Consider the following 20,894-nt stretch of genomic DNA (forward strand, 5'->3'; position numbering starts at 1 on the left):
CACCTGTCCTGAAGACCGGGCGGCTGCTCCACAACCCTATTAATAATCATCATTTGTGGTATTTGTTAAGCGCTTAATATATGCCAGGCACTGTACTGGGCGCCGGAGCAGATACAAGCAAATTGGGTCGGACTCGGTCCCTGTCCCTCATGGGGCTCACAGTCTTCATCCCCATTTGATAGACGAGGTGGCGAGCGGTTCCACAATTGGTGGGAAAACTAGCTAAGGTATTGGAGGCCATCCAGGTGAGGGAACAAACTTCCAACCTAACGGATCCCTCCGGCAGCCAGCGACCTGATCACCTTGTATCCCTCCAGCGCTTAGAACAGTGCTTTGAGCATTGTAAGCGCTTAACAAAGACCATCATTATTATCATTATTATTAATAATAATAATGACAATAACGATGGTATTTGGAAAACTCTGTGTGCCAAGCGCTGTCCTCCCCCCTTCTAGACTGTGGGCCCCTTGTTGGGTAGGGATTGTCTCTTATCTGTTGCCAAACTGTACTTTCCAAGCGCTTAGTGCAGTGCTCTGCACACAGTAAGCGCTCAATAAACGCGACTGAACGAACGAACGAACCTTACACGCTGCCCAAGAGGTGAGAAGAAGACACTCAATCAGCCACTGCTCATTAAAAAAAATACACATTTTATTATCAAAGACTCTTCATGCTCTACGTTTAAATCTGAAAACCAGATGGACCCTCTCACCTGGGGATGTCTAGGGGTGGGCCCCAAGACCACCCTGGTTATCTTTTGCCTCCGGGCCAGCCGGATCTTTCTTTAGCTCAGGCAGAAGGGGGTCTCCTGGTCCCGGAAATTTCCAGAAAGAGAGGGAGAGACGCCCTGACTTTCTGGGGTCGAGGTGTACGGGAAGATGGGGGGGAAGCAGGAGTCTCCAGCCTGGAGGCCGGTGTTGATTGCTGTTTACTTTTTGGGGTGCTACCCATCACCGGTCTCCCCAGGATGGGGCAGTTGTCCGGAGCCCCCTCCTCCCTCCCATCCGGTTCATCAGTAGCATCCCCAGTTCAGCAGGGGTCCCGGGAATCATTTCAGCCCCCGCCCCAATTCCCCGGATCCCTTGGGACCGGGGGTGAAGCAGATCCGGCTCTCCGGGGACTCTGATCTCAACGTCCCCCAACCTGGAAGGGGCCGGTGGTTTCCGCTGGGCTTTCCGTCCATCCGTCCGTCGGTCCGTTCCAAGAAGTCATACGGTCCGTGGGTCATGCCGGCTCTCCCCAGTCCTCGCCCAACTCAGCACAGCCCAGAGAAGGCCTTCAGCGCCTTCTCCCTCACAGGGACGTCACAACCTCCGGCCTCTGGATCCGCATCTGTTCGGGGGTGGAGAGCCAGGTACGACAGTGAGGCCTGGGGTACCGGGAATGCCAACCTTCCCTTGCTTCATCCCGGGGCGAGAACAGGGCGGACAGGACTCCGGAGTGGCTACGGAGTCCGAGGCCCAGGAGCATCTCCATGGGGCTTCTCTTCGGGGCCAGACCGGGCGGACAATTTGAAAGGAAACGCCTGTCCAGGGCCTCGTCCGTGTCATAAACACACATCCCGGCTCTGCCAGTTGTCAGCTGTGTGACTTTGGGCAAGTCACTTAACTTCTCTGTGCCTCAGTTACCTCATCTGTAAAATGGGGAATAAGATTGTGAGCCCCCCATGGGACAACCTGATCACCTTGTAACCTCCCCAGCGCTTAGAACAGTGCTTTGCACATAGTAAGTGCTCAATAAATGTGATTGAATGAATGCATGAATAAACCCCAAGATGACACCCGGGGTGGGGCTGAGTGTGTGGCGTGAAGGCGGAGCCTAATGGGAATCTGGTGCTACTTTTAAAAATCATTTTTTAATGGCATTTGTTAAGCATGGGTTTTTTTTTCCATGATATTTGGTAAGCACTTGATGATGATAATAATGTTAATAATAATAATGATGATGATGATGGCATTTATTAAGTGCTTACTATGTGCAAAGCACTGTCCTAAACGCTGGGGGGACGACGACAAGATGATCAGGTTGTCCCACGGGGGGCTCACATTCTTTATGTCCATTTTACAGATGGGGGAACTGAGGCCCAGAGAAGTTAAATCTCCCCCTTCTAGACTGTGAGCCCACTGTTGGGTCGGGACCGTCTCTATATGTTGCCAACTTGTACTTCCCAAGAGCTTAGTACAGTGCTCTGCACAGAGTAAGCGCTCAATAAATACGATTGATTGATTGATTGATTGATTAAATGACAATAATGATGATAATGATGAATGATAATAATAATAATGATGATAATAACTAATTAATTTGTATCTACCCCAGCGCTTATTACAGTGCCTGGCACATAGTAAGCACTTAAAAAATACAATGATAATAATAATAGTAATCATAATTGTAGTATTTGTTAAGCACTTACTATGTGCCGGACACTGCACTAAGGGCTGGGGTGGATATGAGCTAATCAGGTTGGAGCAGTCCATGTCTTGTACTTCCCAAGCGCTTAGTACAGTGCTCTGCCCACAGTAAGCACTCAATAAATACAATTGATTGAATGAATGAATGAATGAATGAATGTCCCACATGAGGCTCTTGGTCCTAATCCCCATTTTATAGATGAGGGAACTGAGGCAGAAAGAAGCAACAAGAATTTGCCCAAGGTCACACAGTAGACAAGGGGAGGAGGCAGGATTAGAACCCAGGTCCTCTGACTCCCGGGCCCCGGCTCTGTCCACTAGGGGGCGCTGATTGCACAGTAATGATAATAATGATGGTATTTGTTAAGCGCTTACTATGTGCCACCCCCTGTTCTAAGCCTGGGGGTAGATACAAGGTAAGCAGGTTGTCCCAAGTGGGGCTCACAGTTTTCATCCCCATTTTACAGACGAGGTCACTGAGGCCCAGAGAAGTGAAGTGACTTGCCCAAAGTCACACAGCTGACACGTGACGATAATGACAATGATGATGATAACAGCAATAATAATGATATTCGTTAAGTGCTTACTATGTTACAAGCACCGTACTAAGCGCTGCGGTAGAGACATGATAATTAGGTTAGAGACAGCCCCTGTCCCACCAGGGACCCACGGTTTTAATTCCCATTTTGCGGATGAGGGAACTGAGGCCCAGAGAAGCAAAATCAATCAATCAATCGTACTTATTGAGCACTTATTGTGTGCAGAGCACTGTACTAAGCGCTTGGGAAGTCCAAGTTGGCAACATATAGAGACGGTCCCTACCCAACAGTGGGCTCACAGTCTAAAAGAAATGACTTGCCCACGGTCACCCGGCAGGCAAGGGGCAGAACCGGGATTCCCCCTCCCCCTCGTCCCCCTCTCCATCCCCCCATCTCACCTCCTTCCCTTCCCCACGGCACCTGTATATATGTATATATGGTTGTACATATTTATTACTCTATTTATTTATTTATTTATTTTACTTGTACATTTCTACCCTATTTATTTTATTTTGTTGGTATGTTTGGTTCTGTTCTCTGTCTCCCCCTTTTAGACTGTGAGCCCACTGTTGGGTAGGGACTGTCTCTACATGTTGCCAATTTGTACTTCCCAAGCGCTTAGTCCAGTGCTCTGCACATAGTAAGCGCTCAATAAATACGATTGATTGATTGATTGATTGATTAGGACCCAGGGCCTTCTGATTTCCAGGTTCGGTCCAGTCAGGGAGGCCGCTTCCCCGCTGCTACTTACTCTGGCATTGGCATCAACGCCGCCTAGGGAAGGCTGGAAGGCGCCGAAGACTCTGGACAGGCTGTAGTTGTCATTCTTCAATCTGTCGTCTGCAGGGAGGAAGGGGGTCGTGAGGGCTTGGGAAGGGCCTGGGGTTGGGGGCTGTTTGGGGGGCCGGGCGGACGTTACCTTCCCAGACATCGCAGGCCACATTTCGGAAACCTCTGACGTCCGTCCCGTTGTCCTCCTCCATCCACGGGATGAGTTTATCCAGTTCCCTGCAGACAGAAATGGTGCTGAGCCCCCTTCTCCTCCACTTCCACAGCAGGAAAATGAGGGAGTGGACAGAGAGGGGTCCGGGCCTGCCCAGGAGTCTGCCCCCTCCTCTAACCTGTAAGCTCACTGTGGGAGAAAATCTGTCTATTATTCTCTTGTGCTCTCCCAAGCGCTTAGTCCAGTGCTCTTCACACAGTAAGCGCTCAGTAAATGATGATGGCATTTGTTAAGCACTTCCCCCGCCATCTCCTTCCCCTCCCCACAGTACCTGTATATATGTATATATGTTTGTACATATTTATTCTATTTATTTTATTCTGTTAATATGTTTTGTTTTGTTCCCTGTGTCCCCCTTCTAGACTGTGAGCCCACTGTTGGGTAGGGACTGTCTCTATATGTTGCCAATTTGTACTTCCCAAGGGCTTAGTACAGTGCTCTGCACATAGTAAGCGCTCAATAAATACGATTGATGATGATGATGATGATGGCATTTGTTAAGCACTTCCCCCCCCACCTCCTTCCCCTCCCCACAGTACCTGTATGTATGTATATATGTTTGTACATATTTATTACTCTATTTATTTTATTTGTACATATTTATTCTATTTATTTTATTCTGTTATTATGTTTTGTTTTGTTCCCTGTCTCCCCCTTCCAGACTGTGAGCCCACTGTTGGGTAGGGACTGTCTCTATATGTTGCCAATTTGTACTTCCCAAGGGCTTAGTACAGTGCTCTGCACATAGTAAGCGCTCAATAAATACGATTGATGATGATGATGATGATGGCATTTGTTAAGCACTTCCCCCCCCACCTCCTTCCCCTCCCCACAGTACCTGTATGTATGTATATATGTTTGTACATATTTATTACTCTATTTATTTTATTTGTACATATTTATTCTATTTATTTTATTCTGTTATTATGTTTTGTTTTGTTCCCTGTCTCCCCCTTCCAGACTGTGAGCCCACTGTTGGGTAGGGACTGTCTCTATATGTTGCCAATTTGTACTTCCCAAGGGCTTAGTACAGTGCTCTGCACATAGTAAGCGCTTAATAAATACGATTGATGATGATGATGATGATGGCATTTGTTAAGCACTTCCCCCCCCACCTCCTTCCCCTCCCCACAGTACCTGTATGTATGTATATATGTTTGTACATATTTATTACTCTATTTATTTTATTTGTACATATTTATTCTATTTATTTTATTCTGTTAATATGTTTTGTTTTGTTCCCTGTCTCCCCCTTCCAGACTGTGAGCCCACTGTTGGGTAGGGACTGTCTCTATATGTTGCCAATTTGTACTTCCCAAGGGCTTAGTACAGTGCTCTGCACATAGTAAGCGCTCAATAAATACGATTGATGATGATGATGATGATGGCATTTGTTAAGCACTTCCCCCCCCCACCTCCTTCCCCTCCCCACAGTACCTGTATGTATGTATATATGTTTGTACATATTTATTACTCTATTTATTTTATTTGTACATATTTATTCTATTTATTTTATTTTGTTAATATGTTTTGTTTTGTTCCCTGTCTCCCCCTTCTAGACTGTGAGCCCACTGTTGGGTAGGGACTGTCTCTATATGTTGCCAACTTGCACTTCCCAAGTGCTTAGTACAGTGCTCTGCACACTGTAAGCATGCAATAAATATGATTGAGTGAATGAATGAACAAGCACTGTTCGAAGCGCTGGGGTAGATACAGGATATTCAGGTTGTGGGCTCACAGTCTCAATCCCCATTCTACAGATGAGGGAACTGAGGCCCAGAGAAGTGACTTGTCCAAAGTCACACAGCTGACAAGTAGCGGAGCCGGGATTAGAACCCACGACCTCTGACTCCCAAGCCCCACTAAGCCACGCTGCTTCTAGTAAATAATAATAATAATAATAATAATAATGCGGAGAAGCAGCGTGGCTCAGTGGACAGAGCACGGGCTTGGGAGCCAGAGGTCATGGGTTCAAATCCCGGCTCCGCCGCATGTCTGCTGTGTGATCTTGGGCAAGTCACTTAACTTCTCTGGGCCTCAGTTACCTCATCTGTAAAATGGGGATTAAGACTGTGAGCCCCACGTGGGACAACCTGATCACCCTGTATCCTCCCCAGCGCTTAGAACAGTGCTTTGCACATAGTAAGCACTTAACAAATGCCAATTATTATTATTATGATGATGGTATTTGTTAAGCGCTTAGTATGTTCAAAGCACTGGTGGGGATACAAGGTGATCAGGTTGTCCCACGTGGGGCTCAAAGTCTTAATCCCCATTTTCCAGATGAGGGAACTGAGGCCCAGAGAAGTGACTTGTCCAAAGTCACTTGGACAGAGCCGGGATTTGAAACCATGACCTCTGACTCCAAACCCGGGCTCTTTCCACTGAGCCACGCTGCTTCTCAGACTGACTGACCGGGGCCAGGGATATGGCCAGAGCGTGGTTGTGAGCGTGTCCGCGGTGGCTCGTGGTTCTCTCTCCCAGGCCTGGGGACTCACTTGCGGGATCGGAGCCGGGATTGACACAGGAAGACGGAGAGGGCCACAATGACCACAAGCAGGAGCAGCCCAACCGCTCCCAGGCTCCCGTACACCGCCGATTTCCTCACGCTTGTCTCGCAGCGTTGGCCCCGATACCAGTGCGTGTCCGTCGCGACGCAGCTGGAAGGGGATGGGGACAGGGACAGAGACAAGGAGACACAGAGAAGTCAACTCATTCACTCATTCAGTCAATCCGTCGTATTTATTGAGCGCTTACCGTGTGCAGAGCGCCGGACTAAGCGCTTGGGAGAGGACAATACAACAAGAGAACAGATACATTCCCTGCCCAGGCCAAGCACTGTACTAAGCACTTGGGAGAGTCCAGTAGAAAAATAGAGCGGACACAATCCTTCATCATCATCAATCGTAATTATTGAGCGCTTACTATGTGCAGAGCACTGGACTAAGCGCTTGGGAAGTACAGATTGGCAACATATAGAGACAGTCCCTACCCAACAGTGGGCTCACAGTCTAAAAGGGGGAGACAGAGAACAAAAACAAACATACTAACAAGATAAAATAAATAGAATAGATATGTACAAGTAAAATAAATAAATAAATAGAGTAATAAATATGTACAAACATATATACATATATACAGGTGCTGTGGGGAAGGGAAGGAGGTAAGATGGGGCGATGGAGAGGGGGCGAGGGGGAGAGGAAGGAAGGGGCTCAGTCTGGGGCAAGTTATGGGCAAGTTATTCCTTGATCATAAGGAGCTTACGGTCTAGAGGAGGGGAGACAGACGATAATAGAAATAAATAAATAATAAAATAATAATAATAATGATGGCATTTGTTAAGCGCTTACTATGTGCAAAGCACTGTTCTAAGCGCTGGAGGGGATACAAGGTGATCAGGTTGTTCCATGGGGGGCTCACAATCTTAATTCCCATTTTACAGATGAGGTAACTGAGGCTCAGAGAAGGTAAGTGACTTGCCCAAGTTCACACAGCAGATATTATGTGGCAGAGCTGGGATTCGAACCCATGACCTCTGACTCCGAACCCCGGGTAGTGGAAAGAGCCCGGGCTCAGGAGTCAGAGGTCATGGGTTCGAACCCCGGCTCTGCCACATGTCTGCTGTGTGACAGATAAGGACCTAATAATTGTGGTATTTGCTAAGTGCTTACTTATGCCAGGCACTGTACTAAGCTGCAAATCGGGCTGGACATAGCCCCCGTCCCACAGGGGGCTCATGGTCTTAATCCTCATTTTCCAAATGAGGAAACTGAGGCTCAAAGAAGTGAATTGACTTGCCCACGATCACACAGCAGACAAATGGCAAAGCTGAGATTAGAACCCACAACCTTCGGACTCCTAGGCTCTACCCACTACGCCATAACATAATCAATCAATCAATCAATCAATCAATCGTATTTATTGAGCGCTTACTGTGTGCAGAGCACTGTACTAAGCGCTTGGGAAGTCCAAGTTGGCAACATATAGAGACAGTCCCTACCCAACAGTGGGCTCACAATCTGGAAGGGGGAGACAGAGAACAAAAGCAAACATATTAACAAAATGAAATAAATAGAATAGATATGTACAAGTAAAATAAATAGACATAAGCGCTGGGGGGCTGGGAGGGGGGATTGTCTGCTGTGTGACCTGGGGCAAGCCAGTTTACTTCTCTGGGCCTCAGTTCCCTCCTCTGTAAAATGGGGAGTTAAGTCTGTGAGCTTAATTAATTAATTAATTAATACTGTAATAATAAAAGTATTTTATTTTATTTTATTTTGTTAGTATGTTTGGTTTTGTTCTCTGTCTCCCCCTTTTAGACTGTGAGCCCACTGTTGGGTAGGGACTGTCTCTATATGTTGCCAATTTGTACTTCCCAAGCGCTTCGTACAGTGCTCTGCACATAGTAAGCGCTCAATAAATACGATTGATGATGAGCCCCACGTGGGACAACCTGATTAGCTTGTATCTACTCCGGCGCTTCCAAAGGTGCTTGGCACACAGTAAGTGCTTAACAAATACCATTATTATTATTATTGTTATAGAGGGAAGAAGCCGAGGGTCCCGGAGAGCCGGTCACTCACTAGCAGCGGGGGCCGGAGAGCTCCAGTTGACATTTCCCCAAGTTGCAGTCCACGGATCCCGGCACATCCTGGGTGCAGTTGTTGACGCAGACGAGCTTCCCGCCCACTTCCAGGACGCGGTAGAATTGGGAAAATTCGGGGATCGTCTTGTTGATGCACTGCCCTGGTTACCGCAGCGAGGGGGTAGTGGGGGAGACCAGAGGGGAGATAGCTCGGGTCAGGCCGGGAGGTTGGCGAGGTGCCCATCATCATCATCATCATCAATCGTATTGATTGAGCGCTTACTATGTGCAGAGCACTGTACTAAGCGCTTGGGAAGTACAAATTGGCAACATATAGAGACAGTCCCTACCCAACAGTGGGCTCACAGTCTAAAAGGGGGAGACAGAGAACAAAACCAAACATACTAACAAAATAAAATAAATAGAATAGATATGTACAAATAAAATAAATAAATAAATAGAGAATAAATAAATAAATAGAGAATAAATAAATAAATAAATAAATGAATGAGTGAATGGAGAATAAATAAATAAATAAATAGAGAATAAATAAATAGAGAATAAATAAATAACCGTCTCCCCCCATTCCCTCGCTCCCCACCGACACCGAGCGCTTACTTTGGGGATCAAAGCTGGAAGATACTTTGATCAGCCTGGTGTCCGAATCGTTGTAACACAGGTTCAGGACTACGAAGGGAGAAAGAGAAAACACAGGCACGTCACCTTCTTCGGGCCCCAAGACAGAATGATCTGAATGCTTGGGCTCCGTGGGGTGGAAGGGCCTTTCTTTTGCTTTTTTTATGGTATCCGTTAAGCGCTTACTATGTGCCAGGCGCCATACTAAGCACTGGGGAAGATACAAGCTAATCGGGTTGGACGCAGTCCATGTCCCACATGGGGCTCTCAGTCTTAACCCCCATTTTAATAATAATAATAATGGTATTTGTTAAGTGCTTACTATGTGCCGAGCACTGTTCTAAGCTCTGGGGTAGATACAAGCTAATCAGGTTAGACACAGTCCACGTCCCACATGGGGCTCTCAGTCTTAACCCCCATTTTAATAATAATAATAATGGTATTTGTTAAGCGCTTACTATGTGCCGAGCACTGTTCTAAGCTCTGGGGTAGATACAAGATAATCAGGTTGGACACTAGTCCATGTCCCACATGGGACTCACAGTCTTAATCCCCGTAATAATAATAATAATGGTATTTGTTAAGCGCTTAGTATGTGCCAAGCACTGTTCTAAGCACTGGGGTAGATACAAGATAATCAGGTTGGACACTAGTCCATGTACCACATGGGACTCACAGTCTTAATCCCCATAATAATAATAATAATGGTATTTGTTAAGCGCTTACTATGTGCCGAGCACTGTTCTAAGCTCTGGGGTAGATACAAGATAATCAGGTTGGACACTAGTCCATGTCCCACATGGGACTCACAGTCTTAATCCCCGTAATAATAACAATAATGGTATTTGTTAAGCGCTTAGTATGTGCCAAGCACTGTTCTAAGCACTGGGGTAGATACAAGATAATCAGGTTGGACACTAGTCCATGTACCACATGGGACTCACAGTCTTAATCCCCATAATAATAATAATAATGGTATTTGTTAAGCGCTTACTATGTGCCGAGCACTGTTCTAAGCTCTGGGGTAGATACAAGATAATCAGGTTGGACACTAGTCCATGTCCCACATGGGACTCACAGTCTTAATCCCCATAATAATAATAATAATGGTATTTGTTAAGCGCTTAGTATGTGCCAGCACTGTTCTAAGCGTTGGGGTAGATACAAGATAATCAGGTTGTCCCACATGAACCTGATTAGCTTCATTCATTCATTCAATTGTATTTATTGAGCGCTTACTGTATGCAGAGCACTCGTCTTCAGCCCCATTTTACAGACAAGGGAACTGAGGCACAGAGTAGTTAAGTGACTTGCCCAAAGTCACAAAGCTGACGAGCAGCGGAGCGGGGATTAGAACCCGTGACCTCTGACTCCCAAGGCCTGGGCTCTTTCCGCTAAGCCACCAGATGAGGGAACTGAGGCTCAGAGAAGTGAAGTGACTTGCTCAAAGTCACGCAGCAGAGAAGCAGCAGAGCCGAGATTAGAACCCAAGGCAATCAATCAATCGTATTTACTGAGTGCTTACTGTGTGCAGAGCACTGTACTAAGCGCTTGGGAAGTACAAGTTGGCAACATATAGAGACGGTCCCTACCCAACAGTGGGCTCACACCTCCCGACTCCCATGCCCAAGCTCTATCCACTAGGCCACACTGCATCCCTTTGTTTCCCCATTGCCTATTTATTAAGCGCGCTTTAGAAGCAGCATGCATAGTAGGTGGAGCCCGGGCCTGGGATTCAGAAGGAGCTAGGTTCTAATCCCGGCTCTGCCGCTTGCCTGCTGGGTGACCTTGGCCAAGTCACTTCACTTGTCTGGGCCTCAGTTCCCTCACCTGTAAAACGGGGCTGAAGACCGTGAGCCCCAAGTGGGACAGGGACCGTATCCAACCTGATCAGCTTGAAATTACCCCAGTCCTTAGAACGGTGCTTGACAGTGCTTAGAACAGTGCTTTGCACATAGTAAGCGCTTAACAAATACCATTATTATTATTATTATTATTAGATAACGAATACCACGATCGTCACCCTCATCTCCCCGGTCTTCAGGAACGTCGAGACCCCCCCCGGGGAATTCACCTGAGCAGTCGGTCTGGTTGGCGGCCGTGGCATCCTTGATCCTGACCTCTATTTCTCTGGTGAGATTTTGGGACATCTCCTCGTACTTGGGTGAGTACCCGATCTCCACGATGACGTCATAGTCCACCACAATACTGCCATTTCTACGGCGACAGGAAGTCAGGATTTAACCCTCTCCGGTACCGGGCCAGGGCAGATTGGGTCCCCACCCTGAATTCGGGGATTGAGAGGAGGCCGTGATGGGGGCGGGGCGGTCGGGGCGGGGATGGAGGGGAAGACGGTAAACTCCATGAGGGCAGGGAGTTGTCCGGCCTGGCATCCAGAGGGGGTGGGACAGTGGCATGAGCGGGCCTATCAATCAATCAATTCATTCATTCATATTTATTGAGCGCTTACTGTGTGCAGAGCACTGTACTAATCACTTGGGAAGTACAAGTCGGCAATATATAGAGACGGTCCCTACCCAACAACGGGCTGTGCCCAGAGAAGTGAAGTGATTTGCCCACGGTCACACAGCAGCCAAGCGACAGAGCCGGGATTAGAACCCAGGTCCTTCTGACTCCCAGTCCCGGGCTCTATCCACCAGGCCACGCTGCTTCTCTTGAGTAGCAGAGACATGGGGGTGGATATGTTGCCCACTTGTACTTCCCAAGCGCTTAGTCCAGTGCTCTGCACACAGGAAGCGCTCAAGCCCACTGTTGGGTAGGGACTGTCTCTATATGTTGCCAATTTGTACTTCCCAAGCGCTTAGTACAGTGCTCTGCACATAGTAAGCGCTCAATAAATACGATTGTTGATGATGATAAATACGATTGATTGAATAAATGAATGAATGAACTAAAAGAGCTCATTCTCCCCATCACCTCACAACCCCACAACCGACCCTCAATCCTTACCTTAGACTGATAATATTTACTCCTCGATACTCCGTGATGTTCTCATAAATCTTGTCCATCTGAAAACGTAAAGGGGTCGCGCGTCACCCGCCCAGCCCCCCCACCCCTCCCGCTTCCTGAATCCCTGAAATTGGGATTGGCATCCGACTCTTCACCGCCTGGGAGTTCACCCATTCCCCTCGCCCCAGGCTGTCCGGTCCAACCCAACTGGTCCCCCCTTCCCGAGCGGTGGTCGGGGTCTCCCGGGGACCACGAGGCGTCTCCCAAATTCCAGCCCAGGGGACGGAGCGGGGCTGGTCATCCTCCTCGTTGTGGGCAGGGAACATGCCCGTTCATTGTTCTATCGTCCTCTCCCAAGCGCTTAGTACGGTGCTCCGCACACAGTAAGCACTCAATAAATACAATTGAAGGAATGAATAAATGGAGTAAGTCTCGGCAGTTGTCTCACCTTCTCACGGAACAAGCGGATGAAATTCCAATAATCCTGTGAGGAAGAGTTCTCCATAGCCTTGAGGAACTCATGGTTGGTCACCCTGACGGACAGCTCCACCGTGACGTTGACACTCTTCGGGGGCTCTGTGGGAAATGGCCATTCTCCTGAGTCGGCCCCACCGGGTCTGTGTACGAGACGCTCCCCACTTCCCCCCTGCCTGCTCCCCCGGGGGGTCGAGGGCGATGACCTCACTCGCCCAGTGGTCCGGGGGCAGAGTTAGTGGTGGACTGGGGAGGGGGTCCCCCGGGTCAGGGACTTTGGGGGGCTCCAGCAGACTCACCTAAGAAGATGATGTCCTGCAGATTCTGGCAGTTGGAGCCGAAAGAGCCACTGAGGCAGGAACAGCTGTTCCCATTCCAGATTCCTCCATTTTGGCAGTGACCTGGAAGACAGAAGCGAAAATCGACATCATCATCGTGATATTGTTAATCAGTCAATTGATGGTCCTTATTGTGCGCTTACTATGTGACGAGCACTGTACTAAGCGCTCGGAAGAGTACCGTACAACAGAATTAGCAGACACGTTCCCTGCCTTTAATGAGTTTATGGTCTAGAGGGGAAAGGTCACCAAATTGGACATAGTCCATGCCCCACATGGGACGCACAGCCTTAATTCCCATTTTTTCAGAGGAGATAAACTGAGGCCCAGGGAAGTGAAGTGACTTGCTCAAGGTCACACAACAGACAAGTGGAGGAGCTGGGATCAGAACCCAGGTTCCTCTGACTCCCATGTCTGTGCTCTATCCCCCCTAGACTGTAAGCTCGTTGTAGACAGGGAATGGGTCTGTTTATTGTTATATTGTACTCACCTGAGTGCTTATCACAGTGCTCTGCACACAATAAGCGCTCTATAAATACGATTGACTGGATGATTGACACCACTAGGCCACACTGCTTCTCAAAGCATTTACTATGTGCCAAACACTGTACTAAGCAGTGTAATAATAATAATAATAATAATAATAATAATAATAATAATAATGGCATTTATTAAGCACTTACTATGTGCAAAGCAGTGTTCTAAGAACTGGGGGGATACAAGGTGATCAGGTTGTCCCACGTGGGGCTCACAGTCTTAATCCCCATTTTACAGATGAGGTAACTGAGGCCCAGAGAAATTAAGTGACTTGCCCAAAGTCACACAGCTGACAAGTGGTGGAGCCGGGATTTGAACCCATGACCTCTGACTCCAAAGCCCGTACTCTTTCCAATGAGCCATGCTGCTTCTCTAAAGCTTTAAAGCTTACAGTGGACAGAGAATGTGTGTACCAACTCTGTCATATTGTACCATCCCAAATGCTTAGTACAGTGCTCTGCACACAGTAAGCGCTCAGTAAATATTCTTGATCGACTGTTGCGGTAGATACAAGTTGACCCTCAGGTCCCAGAGTCTGAGCAAGAAGGAGAACAGGTAGGGAATCCCCATTTTGCAAATGAGGGACCCGAGGCCCAGAGAAGTGAAGTGACTTGCCCGAGGTCACACAGCGGGTAAGTGGTGGAATTGGGATTAGAACCCAGGTCCTCAAACTTCCAGGCCCAGTTGCTTTCCTCTAGGCCTTGCTGTTTCTCAAAGAGAGAACTGACCTGCTGTCACAGTGGGTCTGGAAGTGCTTTGGGGAGCAGTTGGTGAAGGAACCGTGTCTGTGGTTCCCGCTGTGGTGGCTGAGGAAGCTGTGGTATCGGCTGCAGTGGAGGTCATGTCTGGAGATCCAGTCGGGGCCGTGGTGGAGGAAGAAGAGGTCATCCCGGATGCGGTGGATGCCGTGTTGGTCAGGGTCTCCGTTGCGGTGGACGAGAAGGTGGTCATCCACGTTGAGGAGGTTGCCGTGTCTGTGATCCCCGCCGTGGTGACTGAGGAAGCTGTGGTATCGGCTGGGGTGGAGGCTGTGTCTGTAGATCCTGTTGGGGCCATGGTGGATGAAGAAGCAGTTATCCCAGATACAGTGGATGCCGTGTTTGTGGTCCCAGCAGATGTGATTGCAGAGCTCAAGGTCTCTGTTGAGGTGGATGAGAAGGTGGTCAGCCACGCTGAGGAGGTTGTCGTGTCTGTGGGCCCCGCTGTGGTGTCTGAGGAAACTGTGGTTTCAGCTGCGGTGGGAGCCGTGTCTGGAGATCCAGTTGGGGCTGTGGTGGAGGAAGAAGCGGTCATCCCAGATGAGGTGGATGCCGTGTCCGTGGTCCCAGCAGATGCGGTTGCAGAGCTCAAGGTCTCCGTTGAGGTGGATGAGAAGGTGGTCGCCCACGCTGAGGAGGTTGCTGTGTCTGTGGGCCCCGCTGTGGTGACTGAGGAAACTGTGGTTTCGGCTGTGGTGGGGGCCATGTCTGGAGATCCAGTTGGGGCTGTGGTGGAGGAAGAAGCGGTCATCCCAGATGAGGTGGATGCCATGTCCGTGGTCCCAGCAGATGCGGTTGCAGAGCTCAACGTCTCCGTTGCGGTGGACGAGAAGGTGGTCGCCCATGCTGAGGAGGTTGCCGTGTCCGTGGGCCCCAATGTGGTGGCTGAGGAAACGGTGGTTTTGGCTGTAGTGGGGGCCGTGTCTGGAGATCCAGTTGGGGCTGTGGTAGAGGAAGAAGTGGTCATCCCGGATGCAGTGGATGCCGTGTCTGAAGTCCCAGCTGATGTGGTTGCAGCGCTCAAGGTCTCTGTTGCGGTGGACGAGAAGGTGGTCGCCCATGCTGAGGAGGTTGCCGTGTCTGTGGGCCCCACTGTGGTGGTTGAGGAAACTGTGGTTTTGGCTGTGGTGGGGGCCGTGTCTGGAGATCCAGTTGGGGCTGTGGTGGAGGAAGAAGCGGTCATCCCAGATGAGGTGGATGCTGTGTCCATGGTCCCAGCAGATGTGGTTGCAGAGCTCAAGGTCTCTGTTGCGGTGGATGAGAAGGTGGTCGCCCATGCTGAGGAGGTTGCTGTGTCTGTGGGCCCCGCTGTGGTGACTGAGGAACCTGTGGTTTTGGCTGTGGTGGAGGCCGTGTCTGGAGATCCAGTCGGGGCTGTGGTGGAGGAAGAAGCGGTCATCCCAGATGAGGTGGATGCCATGTCCGTGGTCCCAGCAGATGCGGTTGCAGAGCTCAAGGTCTCTGTTGGGGTGGACGAGAAGGTGGTCGCCCATGCTGAGGAGGTTGCTGTGTCCGTGGGCCCCACTGTGGTGGCTGAGGAAACTGTCGTTTCGGCTGTGGTAGAGGATGTGTCTGGAGATCCAGTTGGGGCTGTGGTAGAGGAAGAAGTCGTCATCCCAGATGCGGTGGATGCCGTGTCGGAAGTCCCAGCTGATGGGGTTGCAGAGCTCAAGGTCTGTGTTGCGGTGGACGAGAAGGTGGTCGCCCATGCTGAGGAGGTTGCCGTGTCTGTGGGCCCCACTGTGGTGGCTGAGGAAACTGTGGTTTTGGCTGTGGTGGGGGCCGTGTCTGGAGATCCAGTTGGGGCTGTGGTGGAGGAAGAAGCGGTCATCCCAGATGAGGTGGATGCTGTGTCCATGGTCCCAGCAGATGTGGTTGCAGAGCTCAAGGTCTCTGTTGCGGTGGATGAGAAGGTGGTCGCCCATGCTGAGGAGGTTGCTGTGTCTGTGGGCCCCGCTGTGGTGACGGAGGAAACTGTGGTATCAGCTGTGGTGGAGGCCGTGTCTGGAGATCCAGTTGGGGCTGTGGTGGAGGAAGAAGCGGTCATCCCAGATGAGGTGGATGCTGTGTCCATGGTCCCAGCAGATGTGGTTGCAGAGCTCAAGGTCTCTGTTGCGGTGGATGAGAAGGTGGTCGCCCATGCTGAGGAGGTTGCTGTGTCTGTGGGCCCCGCTGTGGTGACGGAGGAAACTGTGGTATCAGCTGTGGTGGAGGCCGTGTCTGGAGATCCAGTCGGGGCCGTGGTGGATGAAGAAGTGGTCATCCCGGATGCGGTGGATGCCGTGTCTGAAGTCCCAGCTGATGTAGTTGCAGAGCTCAAGGTCTCTGTTGCGGTGGACGAGAAGGTGGTCGTCCACGCTGAGGAGGTTGCCGTGTCTGTGGGCCCCACTGTGGTGGCTGAGGAAACTGTGGTTTTGTCTGTGGTGGAGGCCGTGTCTGGAGATCCAGTCGGGGCTGTGGTAGAGGAAGAAGTGGTCATCCCAGATGCGGTGGATGCCGTGTCCGTGGTCCCAGCAGATGCGGTTGCAGAGCTCAAGGTCTCTGTTGCGGTGGATGAAAAGGTGGTCGCCCACGCTGAGGAGGTTGCTGTGTCTGTGGGCCCCGCTGTGGTGACTGAGGAAACTGTGGTTTCGGCTGTGGTGGGGGCCATGTCTGGAGATCCAGTTGGGGCTGTGGTGGAGGAAGAAGCGGTCATCCCAGATGAGGTGGATGCCATGTCCGTGGTCCCAGCAGATGCAGTTGCAGAGCTCAACGTCTCCGTTGCGGTGGACGAGAAGGTGGTCGCCCATGCTGAGGAGGTTGCCGTGTCCGTGGGCCCCAATGTGGTGGCTGAGGAAACGGTGGTTTTGGCTGTAGTGGGGGCCGTGTCTGGAGATCCAGTTGGGGCTGTGGTAGAGGAAGAAGTGGTCATCCCGGATGCGGTGGATGCCGTGTCTGAAGTCCCAGCTGATGTGGTTGCAGCGCTCAAGGTCTCTGTTGCGGTGGACGAGAAGGTAGTCGCCCATGCTGAGGAGGTTGCTGTGTCTGTGGGCCCCACTATGGTGGCTGAGGAAACTGTGGTTTTGGCTGTGGTGGGGGCCGTGTCTGGAGATCCAGTTGGGGCTGTGGTGGAGGAAGAAGCGGTCATCCCAGATGAGGTGGATGCTGTGTCCATGGTCCCGGCAGATGTGGTTGCAGAGCTCAAGGTCTCTGTTGCGGTGGATGAGAAGGTGGTCGCCCATGCTGAGGAGGTTGCTGTGTCTGTGGGCCCCGCTGTGGTGACTGAGGAAACTGTGGTTTTGGCTGTGGTGGAGGCCGTGTCTGGAGATCCAGTCGGGGCTGTGGTGGAGGAAGAAGCGGTCATCCCAGATGAGGTGGATGCCATGTCCGTGGTCCCAGCAGATGCGGTTGCAGAGCTCAAGGTCTCTGTTGGGGTGGACGAGAAGGTGGTCGCCCATGCTGAGGAGGTTGCTGTGTCCGTGGGCCCCACTGTGGTGGCTGAGGAAACTGTCGTTTCGGCTGTGGTAGAGGATGTGTCTGGAGATCCAGTTGGGGCTGTGGTAGAGGAAGAAGTCGTCATCCCAGATGCGGTGGATGCCGTGTCGGAAGTCCCAGCTGATGGGGTTGCAGAGCTCAAGGTCTGTGTTGCGGTGGACGAGAAGGTGGTCGCCCATGCTGAGGAGGTTGCCGTGTCTGTGGGCCCCACTGTGGTGGCTGAGGAAACTGTGGTTTTGGCTGTGGTGGGGGCCGTGTCTGGAGATCCAGTTGGGGCTGTGGTGGAGGAAGAAGCGGTCATCCCAGATGAGGTGGATGCTGTGTCCATGGTCCCAGCAGATGTGGTTGCAGAGCTCAAGGTCTCTGTTGCGGTGGATGAGAAGGTGGTCGCCCATGCTGAGGAGGTTGCTGTGTCTGTGGGCCCCGCTGTGGTGACGGAGGAAACTGTGGTATCAGCTGTGGTGGAGGCCGTGTCTGGAGATCCAGTCGGGGCCGTGGTGGATGAAGAAGTGGTCATCCCGGATGCGGTGGATGCCGTGTCTGAAGTCCCAGCTGATGTAGTTGCAGAGCTCAAGGTCTCTGTTGCGGTGGACGAGAAGGTGGTCGTCCACGCTGAGGAGGTCGCCGTGTCTGTGGGCCCCACTGTGGTGGCTGAGGAAACTGTGGTTTTGTCTGTGGTGGAGGCCGTGTCTGGAGATCCAGTCGGGGCTGTGGTAGAGGAAGAAGTGGTCATCCCAGATGCGGTGGATGCCATGTCCGTGGTCCCAGCAGATGCGGTTGCAGAGCTCAAGGTCTCTGTTGCGGTGGATGAAAAGGTGGTCGCCCACGCTGAGGAGGTTGCTGTGTCTGTGGGCCCCGCTGTGGTGCCTGAGGAAAGTGTGGTTTCGGCTGTGGTGGGGGCCGTGTCTGGAGATCCAGTCAGGACTGTGGTAGAGGAAGAAGCGGTCATCCCGGATGCGGTGGATGCCGTGTCTGAAGTCCCAGCTGATGTGGTTGCAGAGCTCAAGGTCTCTGTTGCGGTGGATGAGAAGGTGGTTGCCCACGCTGAGGAGGTTGCCGTGTCTGTGGGCCCCACTGCGGTGGCTGAGGAAACTGTGGTTTTGGCTGTAGTGGGGGCCGTGTCTGGAGATCCAAGTGGGGCTGTGGTGGAGGAAGAAGCGGTCATCCCAGATGAGGTGGATGCTGTGTCCGTGGTCCCAGCAGATGTGGTTGCAGAGCTCAAGGTCTCTGTTGTGGTGGACGAGAAGGTGGTCGCCCATGCTGAGGAGGTTGCTGTGCCTGTGGGCCCCGCTGTGGTGACAGAGGAAACTGTGGTATCAGCTGTGGTGGAGGCCAGGTCTGGAGATCCAGTCGGGGACGTGGTGGAGGAAGAAACAGTTGTCCCAGATTTGGTGGATGCTGTGTCTGTTGTCCCAGTTGAAGTGGTTGTAGTTCTCGAGGTCTCCATTGCGGTGGATGAGAAGGTGGTCATCCATGCTGAGGAGGTTGCCGTGTCTGTGGTCCCTGTTGAAGTTGCTGAGGAAACTGTGGTATCGGCTGTGGTGGAGGCTGTGTCTGGAGATCCAGTCAGGGCCGTGGTAGAGGAAGAAGTGGTTATCCCGGATGCGGTGGATGCCGTGTCCGTGGTCCCAGCAGATGTGATGGTAGAGCTCAAGGTTTCTGTTGCGGTGGACGAGAAGGTGGTCTCCCACGCTGAGGAGGTTGTCGTGTCTGTGGGCCCCGCTGTGGTGACTGAGGAAACTGTGGTATCAGCTGTGGTGGAGGCCGTGTCTGGAGATCCAGTTGGGGCCGTGGTGGATGAAGAAGCAGTTATCCCGGGTACAGTGAATGCCGTGTCTGTGGTCCCAACAGATGCTGTTGCAGAGCTCAAGGTCTCTGTTGTGGTGGACGAGAAGGTGGTCTCCCATGCTGAGGAGGTTGCTGTGTCTGTGGTCCCTGCTGAGGTGACTGAGGAAACTGTGGTATCAGCTGTAGTGGAGGCCGTTTCTGGAGATCCAGTTGGGGCCGTGGTAGAGGAAGAAGCAGTTAACCCGGATGTGGTGGATGCCATGTCCGTGGTCCCAGCAGATGTGGTGGTAGAGCTCAAGGTCTCTGTTGTGGTGGACGAGAAGGTGGTCTCCCACGCTGAGGAGGCTGTCGTGTATGTGTGCTCCGCTGTGGTGACTGTGGAAACTGTGGTATCGGCTGTGGTAGAGGCCGTGTCTGGAGATCCAGTCGGGGCCATGGTGGAGGAAGAAGCGGTCATCCCAGATGCAGTGGATACCGTGCTGCTCAGGGTCTCCATTGTGGTGGACGAGAAGGTGGTCATCCACGCTGAGGTGCTTGCTGTGTCTGTGATCCCTGCCGTGGTGACTGAGGAAACTGTGATTTCAGCTGTGGTGGGGGCCATGGTGGATGAAGAAGCGGTCATCCCAGATGTGGTGGATGCCGTGTCCACGGTCCCAGTTGAAGGAGTTGTAGTTCTCGAGGTCTCTGTTGCGGTGGACGAGAAGGTGGTCGACCATGCTGAGGAGGTTGCCGTGTCTGTGGGCCCCACTGTGGTGACTGAGGAAACTGTGGTTTCGGCTGTGGTGGAGGCCATGTCTGGAGATCCAGTCGGGCCTGTGGTGGATGAAGAAACGGTGATCCCGGATGCGGTGGATGCTGTGTCCATGGTCCCAGCAGATGTGGTTGCAGAGCTCAAGGTCTCCATTGTGGTGGACGAGAAGGTGGTAGTCCACGCTGAGGAGCTTGCTGTGTCTGTGGGCCCCGGTGTGGTGGCTGAGGAAGCTGTGGTATCAGCTGTGGTGGGGGCCATGGTGGATGAAGAAGCGGTCATCCCAGATGTGGTGGATGCCGTGTCCATGGTCCCAGTTGAAGGGGTTGTAGTTCTCGAGGTCTCTGTTGCGGTGGACGAGAAGGTGGTCGTCCACGCTGAGGAGGTTGCCGTGTCTGTGGTCCCCACTGTGGTGGCTGAGGAAACTGTGGTTTTGTCTGTGGTGGAGGCCGTGTCTGGAGATACAGTCGGGGCCGTGGTAGAGGAAGAAGCGGTTATCCCGGATGTGGTGGATGTCGTGTCCATGGTCCCAGCAGATGCGGTTGCAGAGCTCAAGGTCTCTGTTTCAGTGGATGAGAAGGTGGTCGCCCACGCTGAGGAGGTTGTCGTGTCTGTGGGCCCTGCTGTGGTGAC

The 20,894-nt window shown here is 51.5% G+C and overlaps 1 protein-coding gene across 1 annotated transcript; it reads right to left on the reverse strand.

Moving 5' to 3' along the window:
* Nucleotides 1-680: 680 nt before the first annotated feature.
* LOC119946787 (mucin-17-like) lies at nucleotides 681-11,539 on the reverse strand. The gene is made up of 8 exons (XM_038768238.1): nucleotides 11,484-11,539; nucleotides 11,249-11,391; nucleotides 9,157-9,225; nucleotides 8,537-8,699; nucleotides 6,452-6,613; nucleotides 3,870-3,958; nucleotides 3,702-3,790; nucleotides 681-1,332 (listed from the first exon to the last, which is right to left on the reverse strand). The coding sequence occupies exons 1-8, from the start codon at nucleotides 11,537-11,539 to the stop codon at nucleotides 1,294-1,296; spliced, it is 810 nt and encodes a 269-aa protein (XP_038624166.1). The 3' UTR covers nucleotides 681-1,293.
* Nucleotides 11,540-20,894: the final 9,355 nt, after the last annotated feature.

This window comes from Tachyglossus aculeatus, chromosome Y4 (assembly GCF_015852505.1).
Source record: "Tachyglossus aculeatus isolate mTacAcu1 chromosome Y4, mTacAcu1.pri, whole genome shotgun sequence".
Lineage (NCBI taxonomy): Eukaryota > Metazoa > Chordata > Mammalia > Monotremata > Tachyglossidae > Tachyglossus > Tachyglossus aculeatus.